The sequence below is a fragment of the Nomascus leucogenys genome, chromosome 1a, assembly GCF_006542625.1.
Source record: "Nomascus leucogenys isolate Asia chromosome 1a, Asia_NLE_v1, whole genome shotgun sequence".
In the NCBI taxonomy this organism is placed as follows: Eukaryota; Metazoa; Chordata; class Mammalia; order Primates; family Hylobatidae; genus Nomascus; species Nomascus leucogenys.
This window is the reverse complement of record NC_044381.1, coordinates 9,526,659-9,547,468: the sequence shown is the minus strand read 5'-3', so window position 1 is coordinate 9,547,468 and position 20,810 is coordinate 9,526,659. Positions and strand designations below refer to the sequence as shown.

The 20,810-nt window shown below is 39.1% G+C and overlaps 1 protein-coding gene across 37 annotated transcripts in view; it reads left to right on the top strand.

Moving 5' to 3' along the window:
• The window catches only part of PTPRD (protein tyrosine phosphatase receptor type D), a 2,318,035-nt gene that overhangs the window by 1,874,100 nt on the left and 423,125 nt on the right, over positions 1-20,810 (top strand). For 36 of the 37 annotated variants that reach the window (XM_030814138.1, XM_030813761.1, XM_030813755.1 and 33 more), the window contains one exon: positions 18,347-18,513. In XM_030814138.1, coding sequence (XP_030669998.1) covers positions 18,450-18,513 — 64 coding nt within the window. In that variant the 5' untranslated portion in view covers positions 18,347-18,449. Of the gene's footprint in view, positions 1-1,966; positions 1,977-7,547; positions 7,553-18,346; positions 18,514-20,810 lie in introns of those variants that run through there. The other variant, XM_030812530.1, reaches the window with a different exon arrangement.

The window sequence follows — 20,810 nt, the reverse complement described above, 5'->3', positions numbered from 1 at the left end:
CAGTGAGGACGACCAGAGGTCACTCTCATGGCCATCTTGGTTTTGGTGGGTTTTAGCAGGCTTCTTTACTGCAAGCTGCCTTATCAGCAAGATCTTTATGACCTGTATCTTGTGTGGACCTCCTATCTCATCCTGTGACTTAGAATGCACTAACTGTCTGGGAATGCAGCCCAGTAGGTCTCAGCCTCATTTTACCCAGCCCCTTTTCAAGATAAAGTTGCTCTGGTTCACACATCTCTGACAGTGGTGGCAGGGGACCCCAGGTCAGCAAGTGGAAGGGACCATGCAGAGCTTCTTCCTGATGTTTCTTGGGTTTCTTGAGGCTCACGGTCAGAAGCACACAACATTGCTTCTGTCCCATTCTTTTGGCCAAGGCATGTAGAAAGGTCAACCCAGGAAGGGAATAGACTCTTCTACTTGAGAATCAGAATAAGGTGGCTTTATTGTGTGTGTCAGGTTCTACACCCTCCATATAACAAACTGTCTCATTTTATAATGCATTTTTAAGACAGAAGGTTAAATACTGGTAGTCTCAAATCTATTTAGGTAACTTATAAGAAAAACTAAGGAGTTAAATGACTTCATGTTGGGGTGTTAAAAGCCTTGCCTCAATAATGGAGGAAATCCTGGAGTGAAGACTAAGGGTTGAAATGTGAACGATAACTAAGACTGAAAAGCTAATTTGGGAAGATAGCCAGCAATTGACTCACAGCAGGCCTTGGCTTCTAAATCCTGAAAGAAAGAATGTTTGAATTATTGGAAAGGCCCTGTTTTTTAATAGCCTGAATTCCAGTGTACTATTAGGTATTAGTATCACTGCTAACATTACAGAGTTTAAAATGTTCAAACAAAAAAGGCTTTGATGTACAAAACTTCAGAAACTTAAATATATATATATATATATACATTTTTTTTTTTTAAAGTGAGTGTAGAAAGCCTTTCCGGAATCACAGACTGAAAAGTGTGGCCATAGAGATCCGTAATGCTGACCGTTTCTTTGTACATGAAAGCAGATTTTTTTCCATTTGCGTTTTTCAGGAACGCAAATGAGAACTAATGTCAGGTACTTTACTTTTTAAGTAAAAATTCTAAAGTGTGTTAAACTGCTCTATGGGAGAGAAATGGGAGAAAAAAAAATCATTTGATTTTCTAGGGCAGGTTGCTGTGTAGGAACAGAGAAGGGCAACTGAAAACATTAAAAAGCGACACATTATTTCTGATTGTTTTCTGAATTGGGAAGAGGAGACTGCCATAGGATCACTGAAAAGTGAAACTGGTGATGCTTTTATAAAGGGTCAAAAGACTTCACAATAGAGCTTAATGGCTATGTCCAAATAAATGGATTGGAAGTGTCTACAGAGACTTGGGAACAGGGAGGGCAGTCGGGGGAGGCTGCATTTTTTTAGACCGTTGGCACACAGCCACTGGAGAAGTCATCTAAATATAAATCAGACCATGTCACTCCATAGCATAAAGCCCTCCAGTGTCTTCCATTGCATTTCAGATGCAATCCACTCTCTCCACTGTTGCTTACAGGCCCTGTGCAACCTGGGCCCACTTTGTTTTCCCAGCCTGCCTGGTATCATTCACTGCTGGGAATCTCTGGGCTCCAGCCACAACCAAGCTCATTCCTGTGTCCCAGCCTCTGCCCTGGGCAGTCTGTCGCTTCACTTGGGAAGCTTTTCTCCATTTCTTCTTGTCATTCAGGTTCAGGCTCACATGCCCCCCCTTCTCTAGGGTCCTTTCCTGTCACCCTATTCTAAAGTCTCCCCTTTCCTTTCCCACATACCAGTTATTTCTCTACCCCTGTTAACTTGCTGAATTTTCTTTCGAGCACTTACCAGGTACCTTAAAAAAAAAAAAAAAAACTTACTTGGCCGGGCATGGTGGCTCATGCCTGTAATCCCAGCACTTTCGGTGGCCGAGGTGGGTGGATTACTTGAGGTCAGGAGTTTGAGACCAGCCTGGCCAACATGGTGAAACCCCGTCTCTACTAAAAATACAAAAATTAGCTGGGCGTGGTGGCCTGCGCCTGTATTCCCAGCTACTTGGGAGGCTGAGGCAGAAGAATCGCTTGAACCTGGGAGACAGAGGTGGCAGTGAGCCGAGATTCTGCCAAGGCACTCCAGCCTGGAAGACAGAATGACACTCTGTCTCAAAAAATTACTTGTATTTTTCTGTCTCTTAGCACCAGAATGTATCAGTATCAGGGAACTTGCTGTCTTTTTTTTTTTTTTTTTTTTTTTTTTTGAGACAGAGTCTCACCCTGTTGCCCAGGCTGGAGTGCTGTGGCGTGATCTTGGCTCACTGCAACCTCCGCCTCTGGGTTCCAGCAGTTCTCCTGCCTCAGCTTCCCGAGGAGCTGGGACTACAGGCGACCACCACCACAGCTGGCTCATTTTTTGTATTTTTAGGAGAGATGGGGTTTCACCATGTTGGCCAGGCTGGTCTCGAACTCCTGACCTCAGATGATCCCCCTCCTTAACCTCCCAAAGTGACTTGTGATTGCAGGCGTAAGCCACCGCGCCCGGCCGGACCTTGCTGTCTTGTACATTTATTATAAGTCTCTTGTCCCTATCACCTTGCCTGGTATTCAGAAATATAACACTGTTCATGTATAAAGTTATTCTAGTTTAATGTAGATGGTTTACAATGATAAAATGAGGACATTGTCTGAAAATCCCAAACAACAATGTCTTCTCTATGTGTTATAATATGTCTTGTTGACATCAGGTGTCACATAGAGATTGGTGGACAGACTAGTAAAATATCTCATTTTTGTCTATGGTCACTTAAAATACAGGTTTAAAAAAATCCAAACTTCACCTGGGCATGGTGGCTTACGTCTGTAATCCCAGCACTTTGGGAGGCCAAGGTGGGTGGATCGTTTGAGGCCAGGAGTTTGAGACCAGCCTGGCCAACGTGGTGAAACCCCGTCTCTACTAAAAATACAAAAATTAGCTGGGCATGGTGGTACTTGCCTGTAATCCCAGCTGCTCAGGGAGATGAGACATGAGAATCGAGAATCACTTGAACCCAGGAGGCGGAGGTTACTGGGAGCTGAGATGGCGCCACTACACTCCAGCCTGGGCGACAGAGCGAGACTCCGTCTCAAAACAAAGAACAAAAAGCAAAAAATCCCAACTATATCTAGGGCAGTGGGCCCCTAATTATTTATATGGCCTAGGAAAAGAATTATAGAACTTCTACTTTTTTTTCTTATTTTTAAAATTTCTGATTTTGTGTTCAAAAATGTATTTAGTTCGTTAGTAGCATAGTAAATGTGTATAATATATAAATACATGTTTTCACATGTGTGTTGAAATAAGCACTAAATTTGTGTGATGGAATGCATGGACCAATCTAAAGTACAAGTTAGAAAATGATGAATTTTTTTTTTTTTTGTGATGGAGTTTTGCTCTTATTGCCCAGGCTGGAGTGCAATGGCGCAATCTTGGCTTACCACAACCCCACCTCCTGGGTTCAAGCGATTCTCCCACCTCAGCCTCCTGAGTAGCTGGGATTACAGGTGTGTGCCACCATGCCCGGCTAATCTTGTATTTTTAGTAGAGATGGGATTTCTCTATGTTGGTCAGGCTGGTCTTGAACTCCTGACCTCAGGTGATCTGTCTGCCTTGGCCTTTCAAAATGTTGGGATTACATGCATGAGCCACTGTGCCCGGCCAATGATGAAGATTTATGCAATGAATAGTTTTGACCCTAGTGACAATTACGGGAAGAAGTAAGCACATTTTCTTTTCTTTTTTTTTTTTTTTTTTTTTTTTTTTTTTTTGCAGTTGCAAGATTTAATAGAGTGAAATAGAGTGAAAACAGAGCTCCCATACAAAGGGAGGGGACCCAAAGGGGGTTGCCGTTGCCGGCTCGAATGCCTGGGTTTATATCCTGATCCTTGTCCCTCCTGCTGTGCTCGCAGGCAATAGATGATTGGCTATTTCTTTACCTCCTGTTTTTGCCTAATTAGCATTTTAGTGAGCTCTCTCATTGGTTGGGTGTGAGCTAAGTTGCAAGCCCCGTGTTTAAAGCTGGATGCGGTCACCTCCCAGCTAGGCTTAGGGTTTCTTATTTGGCCTAGGAAATCCAGCTAGTCCTGTCTCTCAGTCCCCCCTCTCAATAGGAAAACCCAAGTGCTGTTGGGGAGGTTGGCTGACAACCGCTCTAACTGCTTCCTGATGAATTGGGGCGTAGTAGTTGTTGTGCAGTTGAGATTTCCTCGGGAGGGGTGCCTTCCATGTCATTAACATCGGAGCATGGGCTAGGAGGCCGGTCCAGGGGTCTGCGGTAGATCTTAGTCATAGACTGCATCTGGGGCTCCATTTGAAGAGCCATTTATAGTTTTACAGCTTCGATTTTGGAAGAGACAAACTTAACAAGGAGGTTAAAGATACAGGGATTGAAATGTATGGCCTGCAGTGCAGGGGATTACTTCTTTGGCACACTTCACAGGCCCTGACTATCTGCTTGATAGTTTTGAAAAGGCCTGGTCCAGTAAATAATGATTTGGCCATCTGATGGGTGCTATCAATGCCTGAGTGAAAGGTTGGGTGAAGGGTTTTAAGTGATTTCCATTGGTTAGCTGCAGGCAAAAGTATTTTTCCTTCTTCGGTGTCTAGCCATCCTGAGGGGAGGACAGCATGTCCTCGTGAGGTCCTTCATTCTATTTCTTCTTCTGAGTACTGGAGCTTGTTTCCTGGAGGGGATTACCCCGTACTAGGTGTGCTTCTATAAGCATTTCTAATGGAGGGTCCTGCCTTGCGGCTCTTTTGGCTTTAATATCTGCTTGGCGGTTCCTTTTTATTTCTCTTTCCTTTTTTTTCTGGTGACCCCGGCAGTGTAAGACTGCCACCTCTTTAGGTTTCTGTACAGCCAGTAGTAATCTCCCAATGGCTTCCTGATGTTTGAAAGGTGTTCCCTCGGAAGTTAGGAATTCCCTTTTTTCCATATTGTTGTATGGGCATGGAGGACTAGGTAAGCATACTTAGAGCCTGTGTATATATTTACCCTTTTTCCTTTTCCTAATTCTAGTGCCTGAGTGAGGGCTATTAGTGAAGTAAGCACATTTTCTAATGTGTGGCTGTTCAGTTTTTTAAACAACGTAATATAAATATTCATGATTAAACCTATGATTTAAAAGTATTGAAGGAAATATAGTAAAGGAAAGGGTCAGTCTATATTTAGTTTGTGATGGAAACATCGTTAGGTAGACCACAAAAGATAGAGAAGTTCTTAAAAAGATGGCATTTTAATTTGGGGCTTGATCCCGCACCAGATAACAATTAGGCATTCCCTGCACTTCTCTTCCACCCATCCTTGCACATCTGTGCCAGCCACACTCCTGGCTTGCTTCCTGAACCTATTCTTACTCATTTTAGAATGACTACTCCTCTACTTTGAAATATAAATATCTGGGTTTCAAAAGACCTATGTGAGACCCACATCCAGCAGAGAAATTTTGTTTGTTTTTAGAGATGGGGTCTTATTATGTTGCCCAGGCTGGTCTTGAACTCTTGACCTCAAGTGATCCTCCTGTCTCAGCCTCTGAAAGCACTGGGATTACAGGCATGAGGCACCGTGCCTGGCCCAGCAGAGAAGTTTGATTGATGTTTTTGTTCAACATTATCTTTTAGTTTAGTGGGCTGTTCATTTAAGATTACAATTGGTTTCTAGAAAGTTTGGTGTTGAGAAAGTTACTACATCTAGTTTGCTAGTAGGCTTTTAATGACTTTAAACTCCTTTTTTGATATCCATATTGTGTATTTTGTTTCAGTATTTTATAGAAGTACAAAGAAAATGACAGTACTTTAAAAAGTCTTTTTCCGGAGGTATCAAATATATTTTCTAAAAGAGAGAGTATAGGAAAAATATTTTTTTCACTGCCACTCTGATACATCTTGGTATGGGAAATGCATAGTGCTTTTATTGCTGCAGGAAATTTTCGTACTTTATTATCAAATCACTTTATAATGCCAACTTCTTTTGAAAAATAACCATTGTGTATCTTCATTTCTTCTTTCAATATGGCCATGTTTACCTCAGCAATTTTATAATAAAGTGCACTCAGGCTGTTGTCTCTCCACTGAGATAACTAGACTGTATAACTTGTGAATTCAGAATCTAACCCATTCCCACCTGGTCACAATTACTCAACATATATCCTTGCTAACATTTAAATTTTACAGAAAAAAAAAATCAGTTGGGCATGGTGGCTCATGCCTCTAATTCCAACACCTTAGGAGGCCAATGTGGGAGGATTGTTTGAGTTCAGGAGTTCAAGACCAGTCTGGGCAACATAGCAAGACCCCTTCCCAATAAAAAATGAAAAACCAAGTGTGGTGGCACTCACCAGTAGTCCCAGATACTCTGGGGGCAGATGCAGTAGGATAGCTTGAGCCCAGGATTTCGAGGCTGCAGTGACCTGTGATTGTGCCACTGCACTCCAACCTGGGCGACAGAACAAGACCCTATCTAAAAGAGAGAGACAGAGACAGAGAGACAGAGAGAGAGAGAGAGACAGAGAGAGAAACTCCATAAAATAGAACTTGATGGTAATATGCAAAATAGATATGCCTTAAGGTGGTATAAACATGTGTCTGCATGTTATTTGTTCAATTACAAACATGAGAATTTAGAAAATCTATTACTGGTTAATCATTTTTCCTTCCATGCACATCTATAAACTTTTACTCTAAGATACACAGGTACATAATAACAGGTACCAAGTTAAAGATTGACTCTTTAGAAAATTTTTGACTCATAGGATAAACTTTCATTTGTGAATTATTTGTTGGTCTGGGACAATGACTGCCAAATACCTTCATTCAGTGAGATTCCTTCATCCTGCCTTCCTATACCCCGGCCTTTAAGGTTGCCTTCCCCTTTCATTTATGCCGTTGTAATATTGTCTCTTTGCTAATTAAAGGAGAGACTTTTTCTTTATGTCGATCACTTTAGAATTAATCATGACATCGCCTCAGCTATCTATTTCTGTTTCAGTAAGTCAGAGATAGTAAAAGTAGATACCATGCTATAGAAGAAAGAAAACTGGTTCTAAGCCCTCCCCTGAGACTACTCACTTGTGCATTTTGAGGTTATTAATTCCATTATGTCCTTGTACTTCGTGCATTGTCTGTTAAATGAGAGGGTTGCCCAAAATGATGTTATTTTTTTTCTTCTGTTTTTTATCAATCTATGGTTTCATTGAAGGAGGGAGTAGATGTGAAGAGGGCACTAACAGTAAAGATGAGTGCAATATAACTGAATGAAATATATGTACAGGGTGCGAGAGGTGAAGAGTGTATTTTGGATATATATGGTTGATATTTGTCCTCTCTACCTTTCTTTAGATTTTATGTTTCTCTTTGGTTTGATAGTCATTTATTTAGTTTCCCCACACAACCTATTTCCTCTACTATGTAAATTGTTAATAGTATCTTAGACAGATATGGGAATAGTCATGAGGACAACATTGGGATTACAAAGAGGATGTTCTGCTTTTAAAATTTATTTTTTATTTCAATAGGTTTTTGAAGAACAGGTGGTATTTGGTTATGTGAATAAGTTCTTTAGTGGTGATTTCTGAGATTTTGGTGCACCCATCGCCCAAGCAGTGTACACTGCACCCAATGTGTAATCTTTTATCCCTCACCCTGCTGCCAGCCTTTCCCTTGAATCCCCAAAGTCCATTGTATCATTCTTACGCCTTTGCATCCTCATAGCTTAGCTCCTGCCTATGAGGGAGAACATGCAATGTTTGATTTTCCATTCCTGAGTTACTTCACTTAGAATAATAGTCTCCAATTCCATCTAGGTTGCTGCAAATGCCATTATTTCATTCCTTTTTGTGGCTTAGTCGTATTCCATGGTATAAATGTACCACATTTTCTTTATCCACTCGTTGATTGACGGGCATTTGGGCTGGTTCCATATTTTTGCAGTTGCAAATTCTGCTGCTGTATACATGCATGTACAAGTATCTTTTCGGGTAATGACTTCTTTTCTTCTAGGTAGATACCTACTAGTGGGATTGCTGGATCAAATGATAGATCTGCTTTTAGTTCTTTAAGGAATCTCCACACCGTTTTCCATAGCGGTTTTACTAGTTTACATTCTTGCCAACAGTGTAGAAGTGTTCCCTTTTCACCACATCTACACCAACATCTATTTTTTTTTTTTATTTTCTTGATTATGACCATTCTTGCAGGACCGAAGTGGTATTGCATTGTGGTTTTGATTTGCATTTCTCTGATCATTAGTGATCAGTGAGTATTTTCTGAGCATTTTTCCATATGCTTGTTGGCCATTTGTGTATCTTTTTTTGAGAATTGTCTGTTCATATCCTTAGCCCACTTTTGGATGTGATTTTTTTTCTTGCTGATTTGAGTTTGAGTTCTTTGTAGATTCTGGATATTAGTCCTGTGTCGATGTATGGATTGTGAAGATTTTCTCTCGCTCTGTGGGTTGTCTGTTAACTCTGCTGATATTATTATTATTATTATTTTTTGCTGCACAGAAGCATTTTTAGTTTAATTAAGTCCTATCTATTTAATCTTTGTTTTTGTTGCATTTGCTGTTGGATTCTTGGTCATGGAGTCTTTGCCTAAGCCAATGTCTAGAAGGGTTTTTCTGATGTTGTCTTCTAGAATTGTTACGGTTTCAGGTCACAGATGTAACTCTTTGATTCATCTTCAGTCGATTTGTGTATAAAGTGAGAGATGTATCAAGAGAATATTCTTTAATTCCACTTTCCTTAGCCATTTGTGACAGTCTTTCACCATTCCACTATTGATCTCTATTGCTAGCAGTGATATGAGAAAACAGTCCTTGAAACTGAATATTTCTTTCCTCAGACTGTTCCCTTAGAGAAGAGCTAAGCTCCCATCATGAGACATGGGAACCATATCTATTCACTGACAGACATCAGTGCAATGTCTGTTCCATTTAACAGCTTCATTCTTTTAATTGGTGACAATATTTATGCTGCCTAAGCCTGTGAACTAAACTTTTAAGGCAAGCCAACTTTGGTTCTTAGGACAAAAAGGGAAATTTGGGTGTCATCCATATTCCCATGCCCAGAAATTCAAATCTGTTTTGAGTTTATGTATGAAAACTGTACTGGAAACACCTAAAATTGGTGGGTTTAGAAAGCAATGTATTAGATATGTCTTAAAAGTCCCCACTCCCCCTTTTTTTAATTTGGAATTTTTCCTCCATGCCAGTGAGCTGTCCTAGGACAGGGTTTCCCACCCTCGGCACTGCTGACATTCTGCACAGGATAATTTTTTTGTTGGGGGGCAGGTAGCTGTTCTGTGTGTTACAGGGTATTTGGCAGCATCCCTGACCTCTACACTTAGGTGCCATGGGTCACCCTCCTTGTGCTGTGACAACAAAAATTGTCTCTAGGCATTCCCTGGGGGAGAGGGCAAAGTCACCTTTGCAGCTGGCCCAGAGGTTTGATCACCCTGAGGATGGAGCTACCGATAAGTATTACACCTGCGAAGAGCTAAATTAGTTTTCTTTCAGCTATCATAATGAACTATTTAAAAAACAATTAAAAGATCCTTCACTTTATTCTTAAAATAATCTTAAGGAAAAGAGATCAATGTAGATTATTCCCTTTAGAGAGTGGTAAATTCTCCTCAAAGTGAATTTTTAAAATTGCTTTTCATAGTAAAGAAGTAAAATATGTGTTGCCAGACTTTTCCATGCTATGTATTGATAGGGCTAAAACAAATAAAATAGATATAACAATAAATAAAACCTATTACCTATAACATTTAAAAAGATAAATATATTTTAAACAAAAATATTTTGCATTCATTAAAAAACCCTGTTTTGATTTTTAAGATAATGACAAAATCAGTTATATTGATATAGAAATGATAGTTTCATATCCATGTATTCTTGAAAAATGCCAAGACAGATCATGTAAAATGTTCTCATTATAAAAATAAACTATATGAGGTAATGCATATGTCAATTAGCTAAATTTAGTCATTCCACAATGTGTACTATATATACTTTAAAGCATCATGTTGTGCATAATAAATATATACAGTTTTATATGTCAATTTAAAATAAAACAATAAATTATACATTACTGTTAGGATAAGATACTATTGTAATGTGTGCAGTCTGTCATCGAGGAAATTTTAAGGCTAGACTTATGTATTAGTTTATTGGTCATAACTAATGTCTTTAGAGCTTGATGTATATAGGTTATTAAAAGTGAAATATAGGAAATATGAAATTTTGGAACAGGTGCATAATCACTTCATGATAAATTAGGCTTAGATGATACTCCTAGCATGAAAACGTCTCGTCTAAACCTCTTAATCAAGGTCATATTAATTATTTCTTTTGATTGGTTGAACCAAATATCCTAATAAATTATTTAACATAAAAAAAGAAATGCCCGGTCAGGCGCAGTGGCTCACGCCTGTAATCCCAGCACTTTGGGAGGCTGAGATGGGCCACTCACGATGTCAGGAGTTCAAGACCAGCGTGGCCAATATAGTGAAACCCTGTTTCTACTAAAAATACAACAATTAGCTCAGCGTGGTGACGTGTGCCTGTAGTCCCAGCTACTCAGGAGGCTGAGGCAGGAGAATCGCTTAAACCCGGGAAGTGGAGGTTGCAGTGAACCAAGATCACACCACTGCACTCCAGCTTGGGCAACAGAATGAGACTTCATCTCAAAAAAAAAAAAAGAAAAAAGAAATGCCTGAGATTAAAATAATAGAATCCATGTTCTGTTTGAGTGGAAAGGGGCTGGGTTGCATATCTATCTACACTTTGTGAGAAAGATCAGTTTCTCACTTTTACAGTGTCTTTTTGGATGAAAGGAACAAATATTAGAGTTCCAATAGCATGTTGAATAGGCTTGTATTTTAACCATTTCATTGCCAGTTTCTACTGGCATCACATAAAACTAGATAGAAGCTATGACATGCAGTAATAACTGAAAGAAATTTTAGATTCTTTTTCTAAAGCTGTCCTTCTTTTCAAATCAGAATTATAGTTCTATTTGTAGGGGAAAAAATAGATACAAAGGGAGATGAGGTTTTTTTTCCTTTCTATCTGTTCATTTCTCATGGCATACCTCATTTTTTTCTTCCCAAAGGAGAAGGAAACAATCAAAGTTAATAATGCCATTTTGCCATCCTTGAAATTAACCAATATTTATATGTGCTTCCAATGTAAAGCCACTTGAAATCTTACAGAGATACATCAATAATAATTTGGAAAGTGAATCATAAACTATAGAAAGCTCAGAATAATAGCTATTGACTTTTTTTTCTCTGTCTATTAGAGTTAGGCATATAAGGGATCTTTTAAGTGTCTATATTGATAGGAATTGTTTTACTCTGTGGGTATTCTTAAAATTCAGTTGATTTCTTCAAAGAATCTTTGTGTGCTTATAGTCACCTGGGGTCCTCATATTAAGTCATAGCCTAAGCCAAAAATGAGATGATTGAATTGTCACTTTGTATTTATATGTAATAGCTCTTAGACTACCTCTTGTTTTTTTCCTGATTGTCATAAAAACATGTTTAGGGCAAAACAGAAAAATTTGGAGTTTTTGATTTGATGTGCCAATTATGTGGAGTATAATTTTGAGGTGTTACAAGTTTCATATAAATAATTTCTTATATTTTTAGGTTTGACTGTTTTATTCAGAAGTGTCTGGTTTGTGGTTGTTTTTCATAGTTTTATTAAATTCAATAACCTTGTTCAATGGCCCCTTTTCTCAGTAATATTTTCCATAATTGACCTTGAGGTTTTTGGCACCCTGCATATATTTAAGAATGTGTTTCCCATATCCCTCGCTAATATTAATCGAATGTGGCCATTTTATAAAAACTATACAACTATACAAATGATTTCATGAGGATGTTTAGAAGTTGCTTGTCCTTTATTTCTATAGAATGTGGCAGTTCTTTGCTTCCAGAAGTAGTGAGAAATACAATAAAGTATGGAACCCCATCTTTAACATAATTTTTCCTTTAATATTAAAGGAACATTCATTAACACTATTTCTACTTGGATATTTTCCAGTTATATACTCAACCACTTATTGATCTTCCCTTTGCATTCTTGATCAGATGAGATTGGGCGTGTTCAGGGTAGTACGGTCATAGACTGATCTTCCCTTTACATTCTATGAAGTAATTAAAAAAATGCAATCTTTTTTTTATTTGGCAGGATAAGGGACATGGATAGGTTAGTGCATTAGTCTGCTTTCACACTGCTGATAAAGACATACCTGAGACACTGGAAAGAAAAAAAGGTTTAACGGACTTACAGTTCCACATGGCTGGGAATGCCTCACAATCATGGTGGAAGGGGAAAGTCATATCTCACAAGGCAGCAGACAAGAGAAAAGAGCTTGTGCCCGGAAACTCCCCCTTACGTAATCATCAGATCTCATGAGACTTACTCACTATCATGAGAACAGCACAGGAAAGCCCTGCCCCTGTGATTCATTTATCTCCCACTGGGTCCCTCCCATAACACATGAGAATTTGAGATGAGATTTGGGTGGGGACACAGCCAAACCATATCAGTTAGTGAGTGATCCAAAGGTTAAATGGGTATCCTCACATAACACAGTGAATCTTTAGTGTGTGATTATTGGGAAGCCAAGGACGACAAGAACTCAGAATTCTCACCTCATTGTTTCAGTCTACACCTCCAAAAAAACACTGACTTTCTGTTCAGTGCTGTAAATGTGTAGTTGTAGTCTGTGCTGTCCAATAGGGTAGCCACTAGCCACATGTGGCTGTTTAAATTTAAACTGAACTTTAATAAGATTAAAAACTTTACTTCCTCAGTCACACTAGCTACGTTTAAAGTGGTCAATTATTAGTCAATGCAGATAAAAAGCATTTCTATCCTGCAGAAAGTTATATCCATCAGTACTGGAAGATTCTTGTTTTATACCACGTTAAAATATTTGGATGGTTCCCTTGTCTTGGAAAATCCACAAGTCAGTGAAATGTTGAAAGTTTGCTTTTGGCTTCTCTTCTCGTTTCATGTACTTGTGTTGTGTAGCTGGACACTGAGGGCCTAGGGAATTCCTGGGGTGCCCCCTGAAGCCTCTGCCAGGTTTGCTGTAGGCTCCAGGCCCCTCCCCTCCTTCAAGCTTCAGCCAGAGCATCCCTGCTTTTGTCTGTTTTACAAATGGGAGAGTCCTACCAGCACATCGTTTGTATAAATGGATCCTTCTCCTAAATAATTAGAAGCCACATTCAGTTGATTTACAGAGGCCTGGTTTGGGAGGTAGATAAAAAGAAGTAATTTGGGGACATATACTCCTTCCCATACCATCCCCCAACTTAGTGCGTATCTTTTATGCATGTATGTTCAGGTTAAATATCATTATGATATTGCTTCTGAGATGTCTAGACTTGAGAGGATGGGTTTGTTATGATAGAAAAATGAAAAATGTTCAGAGATAAACAATGATACCTAGTTTTAAGTGACAGCAGTGGTGTTTTTTTTTGTTTGTTTTTTTTTAATGCTTAATTCTTCACTTTTCTGTTCCCGTTTTCAGAGTAACCACTTGGTTCTCTAACATTCTCCTAGAGTAACCAGTGAAATTTTTACAATTATGAACTCATAGATTATGATTTGTTGTAGTTCTTTGCAGTTACGATTCTTTTTGTCACTCAGATTTCCCTACATTTAGCTGATAGGCATCTCATCATCTTGGATTTTTTTTTTTTTAATATAGCCTAGTAGTTCTGAAAACTTCTTAAGCTTCTGGTATGGCAAGATGTTGACTAATTTTCTACATTTCCCATACAAAGCCTATAATCTGCCATTTTCTAAGGGACTCTAGGCCCTAGTTTGTCTTTTTTTAAAGAAAATTTTAATACAGTATTTGGAAACAAATATCAACAGTATAGAACGCTGAAAAAAATAGTACAAATCCTTCAACATTCGTATTGGTTTGAATATGAATATACTTATTAGAGAAAAGCGTTACAATGGTAAGTTGAAGGAAAAGAGTTGGATAGATGTCAGCTTATGTGATCGCTTGAAACCGTGATTTGTTAAGGCTTTTAGGCAAGTGCGCTCTTTGTTGTTCCATTTCAAATTATATTACATGCATCGTATTGCCGTCTGAACTGTTAGTTTCTGCAACCACCCGTGTACATATATACGAAAGCAAATATTCAGTTAATTGGAAATTAGCAAAATTATTGTTTCATAAGATCTTTGTGGTATGAGAAATAAGAAACCAGAGAGTTATGAATTTTTTGAAATTGTATTTTAGATTCATATGCATGGTTGAGTTCTATCTGCATGTCCCTGCTGATGAAAGACAGAGAGCCGGGTGCAGTGGCTCACATCTATAATCCCAGCACGTTGGGAGGCCAAGGCGAGCGGATCACGAGGTCAGGAGTTCAAGATCAGCCTGACCAACATGGTGAAACCCTGCCTCTACTAAAAAAAAGACAAATTAGCCAGGCGTGGTGGCGCACGCCTGTAATCCCAGCTACTCAGGAGGCTGAGGCAGGAGAATCGCTTGAACTGAGGAGGCGGAGGTAGCAGTGAGCTGAGATTGTGCCACTGCACTCCAGCCTGCTTGACAGAGAGTGAGACTCTGTCTCAAGAAAGAAGGAGCAAAACATATAAAAATCAAAGGGTTGCCTTCTGCTGAGGCTATTGGACAAATGCTGAATATGTGTGATGTAAGTAAGGTAAAACATGGTACTTTTAATATCACTGAACCTCCTTGCTCTTTTTTTTTTTTTTTTCAGAGTACTTAGCAACCCTTACTATAGATTAATGGAAACTACTTATAATATTATTTTATCCTCTGTATTTTTGATTTAATTATTTTCTTAAGAATCCGTTTCCAATTTTTGTACCTAAATTTAAATTCCACCTTACTGATAGGCAGCCAGCATTTCCCTTTTGGCAATGTTGCTGTGTAATAAACAAGATAAGGAATGGAGATTAGCTAGAATGAACATTTAGAATACCTTTTATCTTCACACCTCTGATCTCCTTTGGGCACAACCCATTTAACTATAAATGTGTATGTTTATAGCTGCATTCGTTTCTAGAGTGCTAGATCCTATGGCTGTTGCAAGTCCAGGAGTAACATTTGAAGGTTCATTTGAAAAAATTTGGTCTTCTTATGCACTTCAGCTGAGTAGGAGGAAAAGCCAAATCACTTCTTCCCTGAGTGAGCATTCATAGGTCTCCATCTCTGTGATCACACGGAGTCATTATGTAGCAGTTGGCTCTGATACGCTTGCACAGACACAAATTGAGTCCGACAGGACTGATGTCTCCTGGACTTTGCTGTCATTTGAAATGCTGGCATGAGGATGGGAGCAGTGAAAGCAGGAGGAGGGGAATGGGGAGGGGAGAGCTGATTCCTTTAGCACTTTTCCTATGAACTTCTGAGATTTTTAACATCTGATAGCTGTGAACTGTTTGATAAGTTGTTTTTCAGAGGAGATTGATAACAATAGCTGATTTGGAACTGCTGGCCAGCTTCTGGATTCAAGAAGTTTTCCAGTGTACCACTTGCTTCTTCATGCCACCCACTGTTTAACAAAAAAAAATAAAAAATAAAAAAAAGGTGCCTATCTAATAGAATCGTAGAGTGATTCCTCTCCTTTTTAGTTTTATCTTTCCTGCATTCAAACCGTTTATGAATAGTAATAAAAAAGATAATATCTTTAAAACAATTTTTGTTCTCATGCTTAAACTGAGTTTCAGAAAAGACATACTGTGGTATCTGCATTATAATTCTTTTTAAAGTACAAGTTGATTAGGTTATTTCTGGATATCTCTAGTATTTCCTGTCAAAAATTTTGTATATGTTTCAAATATTTCAGTTTTAAAAATTAAAGGTATGCAGTTTCATTGTGCAAATGAATACTGATAGTCATTTTCAGATTTTTTCTGCAGTGATAGAGGATGCAGTAGGATGTGATCTCTATTTTTTAATTTTTCATTAAGAGTGTACTCTGTATAAGAGGCTGTGCTAGATTTATTGAGGGTTCTATAGGTACAATTATTTAACACGTGAATAATTATACCTCAAATGATCGCTTGGAGCCAGTCATTGCCTCCCTTCCTAATTCCCACCAGGACCAGCATTACTCTTAAGTCCTGTGTCACTTCTCACCTGGAACTCTTGCTGTGGCCTAATAGCATTCTCTAAATCATCCCTGATCCCGTTGGCAGTTAATCTTTCCAAAGCCTAGCTCCGTGTTGTTCCTCTGCTCTAAAACATTAAATAGCTCTTTTTGTAGTTTGCTGAATAAAGGCCATTTGACTTAGATCGCCATCCAAGGCTCTCTGTGACCTATTTTTTTTTTTCTTTTTAATGTCTGAACCTTTTTTTGTTTTTTTTTTTTTGAGACGAAGTCTCACTTGTCACCCAGACTGGAGTACAGTGGCAGGACCTTGGCTCACCAAAACCTCCGTCTCCTGGGTTCAAGTGATTCTCCTGCCTCAGCGTCCTGAGTAGCTGGGATTACAGGTGTGCGCCACCATGCCCAGCTAATTGTTTTGTGTTTTTAGTAGAGGTGGAGTTTCACCATGTTGGCCAGGCTAGTCTTGGCCTCAAGTGATCCTCCTGCCTCGGCTTCCCAAAGTGCTGGAATTACAGGCGTAAGCCCCCGTGCCTGACTCTGAACCATTTTCTTTTGCTTCATCTTCTGGTTTTCCTAATAGAAGATAGTTTCCTATGACTTCAACCAGAAGGTTCTCAAAGTGTGGTCTCTGGACTGGCAGCATCAGCATCACCCAGGAACATGTAGAAATACAAATTTATGCAAATACGTGACCCAGGCCTGTAATCCTAGCACATTGGTAGGCCAAGAGTGGTAGCTCATCCCTGTAATCCTAGCACTTTGGGAGGCTGAGGCAGGCAGATCACTTGAGGCCAGGAGTTTGAGACCAGCTTGGCCAACATGGTGAAACCTTGCCTGTACTAAAAGTACAAAAATTACCCAGGAATGGTGGTGGGCACCTGTAATCTCAGCTACTTGGGAGGCTGAGACAGGAGAACCACTTGAAACTGGGAAGCAGCGTTTGCAGTGAGCCGTGATTGTACCACTGCACTACAACCTGGGTGACAGAGTGAGACTGTCTCAAAAAAAAAAAAAAAAAAAAAAAAAAGGCAAATTATTGACTTATTGGATCCCCACCACAGACGTACTGACCCACGAACTCTGATGGTAGTACTCACGCACCTGTTCTAAGAAGGCTTCCAGGGGGCCCGATGCATGCTGACCTTTGCGAGGCCCTATTCCAACCAAACCAGGAAACTCAGGTTTTCCAAAGTTCTTTTCCCACTGCCCTGCCTTTGCATAGAATTCCTGGAATGCCTTTTCATCATCTTGTTAAAATCCTGGTTAAACGTCAAGGCCTAGTTTGATACACTATTTCCATGATGTCAATCTTGATCCTATCTTTTACAGCATTATCTGGCTTTCCTTCCTGGCACTAATCACTTATTAAATTGTACTAGTCATCTGGTGTACCTGCTTTATTTTCCCTACTAATCTGGAAACAAAAATACTAGAACCTGACTCATCTTTCTACCTTGAGACACCTTGTGCTGTCACTCTTGATGCCTTGCACGCAGTAGGTGCTCTAAAAATAGTTTGTGGCTTTTTGATTTTATAGAGAAGACTGAGGAAATTAAACCCTTGCCCGGGAGGCGTATAAAAATCCTGTTAAATGAAAAGAGGCTCATGCTAACTATTGTTTTGACTTATTGATGCCAAACCAGACTTGAACATTGATGGGTCTTCAGGGAAGAAGCCAAATATGCTACTGTAAAAAATTCTAACCTCTGCTATTTACCTGGAGAAGTTGAATTAGCCCTGTCGTTTCACCTGATGCCAAAAAAGCCGCTTCCATTATTGTGTCAGTAATAGACTTTTATCCTGCGTGGAGGAACTTCTCTTAAATCTTTCTCATAGCACTGGTGTGCTTCTTTCCGCTGATGTATTTACGTAATGTTTCATAAGAAGTGACAGTTCCTTCTCAGGTGCTTTGCCCAAAAGGTGGCATAAGCAAAGAATGAAATTCAAGGTGGTTGGCTTTAGGAGGGCCTAAAGTTGGGAATGCGAGAGTTCCCACGTAACACAAACCCAGATATTCTAAGACTCCTATATTTTACAAAACCGAGTTATTTCCTTCCTAATACAAAGCATGACAGTTAGAATTTATTGTGTATTTACAATGGATTGTGTCTGTCCTGGTGATTGTGATGGAACCAGGGGGAAAGAGTAAGAAATCTAAGCATCTTTGTGTTTTCTTCCTTTTCTTTTCTCTTCCTCCCCCCTTTCAGGCTCTGAAAGTGTTCCAGCTGAAATTTCAGATCGGACAGACTCGCTGCGGCTCCGGAGGCAGTGATTCCAAGCTGCTCGCGCACGCTGCTGCCAAGCTGCAGGATGGTGCACGTAGCCAGGCTGCTGCTGCTGCTCGTCACTTTCTTCCTCCGCACGGATGCTGAGAGTAAGCCATTCTCCCCTTCTCTAGGGGGCTGTGACCATAATGAGTGGTTTTGTTTGCAGTTGGCACCAGGCTCAGGGCTTCTGAATACATTTCCTTTGGAAGTAAATCCTGAGACACTGGGATCCTCCTTGGCTACCAGCCAGCCTTTGAAAGAGATTATTGACGTGACTTCCTCACCATTTCCTCTCCCTTTTAATGCCCCTTTTCTTGTGCATCTAACTGCTCCTCCTGTTTATTTATTTTTTTATACCTCTTATCAGCCTGGTAGCAAAGATATTATGAGACCAAGCATATAACTCAAACTGAGGTTAACCAGTTGGTGGTGCCAATAAGTAAACATTGTTCAGACCCACTCAAAATTTCTTTATTTTTGTGGATTGTTCGGTGTTTAGAAAAATGCACAATGTCACAATGAGCCTAATTAAACTTCCAAGCCCCTTGTAGCTGTCATAGCAGCTGTTCTAATGTACCGTTTCCGACAGCTGTCGTCGAGTACAGTATTCAAACAAATCAAGCAGAACTGACAACTTTGTGGCTGGATGAAGGGTCTGGAAGTATGAGGAGAATTCTGTGGACTAGAGACACCAAAGTTTGGATTACTGGACTCAGTTTATGAAACTGCTATTGTGGTCAATTAGCTTGACAATTAATGAGAAGATCATATCTCCTTCCCAATTAGGAAATCATTAGGTCTACCTTGTTTACATGCATTTATTTTCCCATCTGTCCTGTGGCTTTTTGGAAGAGGTAGTACTAGAGAAAGGCATGTCTCGGCCTTGTACTCCCTGACATGTGTGGTTCCTTGGTAGTGGTTTAGTTCATAAATGAGTTGGCCATTTTCTTTGGGAATCACCTAGTATGAGTAAAATGTGTAACATCTGCAGTTATTAATGTTTCTCTCCACTGACTATTTCAGTGAGATTAAATTTGATTCATGTTAAGGATGTTTCCCAGACAAGGATCCTGTGTCATCTTGGCCCCTTTCTATTAATTGCATTTTGACAAGAATTCCCTCACGAGCCACCAATTGCTTCACTGAAATAGGAGCTCTATTTTCTAAAGAGGTATTTTGAGAAATGAAAAGAATAACATTAATAATAAGATACATATGTAACATGCACGTTTTAAGCACAACATTCTCTGGTTAATAATGTATATAGTTTCCTAATTAGCACTTGGGAGTGTCAACTTCAGGTGAAGCCAAGGAATTTTGAGTCTAATGCCAGCAAATAATTAACTGGGAAAAGACCCAAATGTAAGATGTTCTTGTTATTTTAAAGCCATTTATGTCGAAGCTTATTTTAAAGGTGAAATCTAAATTCAGTTTATTAAAGAGAAATTGAGACTATGGTTTTATTATTTTTGTTTGGCTAGAGTGCAAAAGTAAGTTGTTTCACCATTGTTAATTTTTGGCAAAAGCCCATTTAGACCCTGGGAGCCCACTTTAATGTCAGATCACAGCTAGAGGTTTTCTTAAAGTTACTAGATATAATTATTGTGTGTCCATGAAGTTATCTTTCCAGATAAGTAAAAATGTTCCTCTACTGAGCAGTGATGCCTTTGCTTAATTCTCTGGTGAAAAGTGGCAGACAGATGTGGAGTTTAGAAAGGAGGACTTTTAAAATTATGTTTGAAAAAACAGTCTTTTCTGCAGATAACCGTCATCTTACTGGTTTTCTCCGTCTTCCTCTTTCTTCTTCATCACACTTCTTATGCTGTGTAGTCTTACAAAAGAAATCACAAAGGCCCTTGTTAGCAATTTGTAGTGAAGATATTTATCATGCTATATGTTTTCTGATATCAGCTTTCAACCTTAAGATGTCACTTGAAAAAGAATCTACTCCCTCTCACCCTTCCCATTATAGCTCAAAAGAGGAAACAGGCTTCAACTTGGCCAAATCAGTTTTGATTAGCTTTGTCCGTGTCTAATCAGCCTCCATGTAGTATATTTTCCTTTTCACAGATTCATTTGGCACTCTTGAATAGCATGTGTATTCTGAAAGTTATTGACGAAAGAGGAAAATTTAACCGTATCTTTTAAGGTCCATTTTAAAAGAAGAAGGAACATCCATTTGCAATCTACCAGAAGATATTTGTGGTTTGTGAAAGCACATGGTAGAGTTGGAGATAACATTTTAGTCACTAAAAATGTTTAAAAACAATTGGTAAAATAGGATCCAGATTATAACTTATCAAATACTGTCATTACCTTTTCTTCAAACATTGAAATAAAAATAAAGTTATAAGTAACACTGAAGAAAAATTTGATTTATTCGCTATCATATAAAGGTAATATT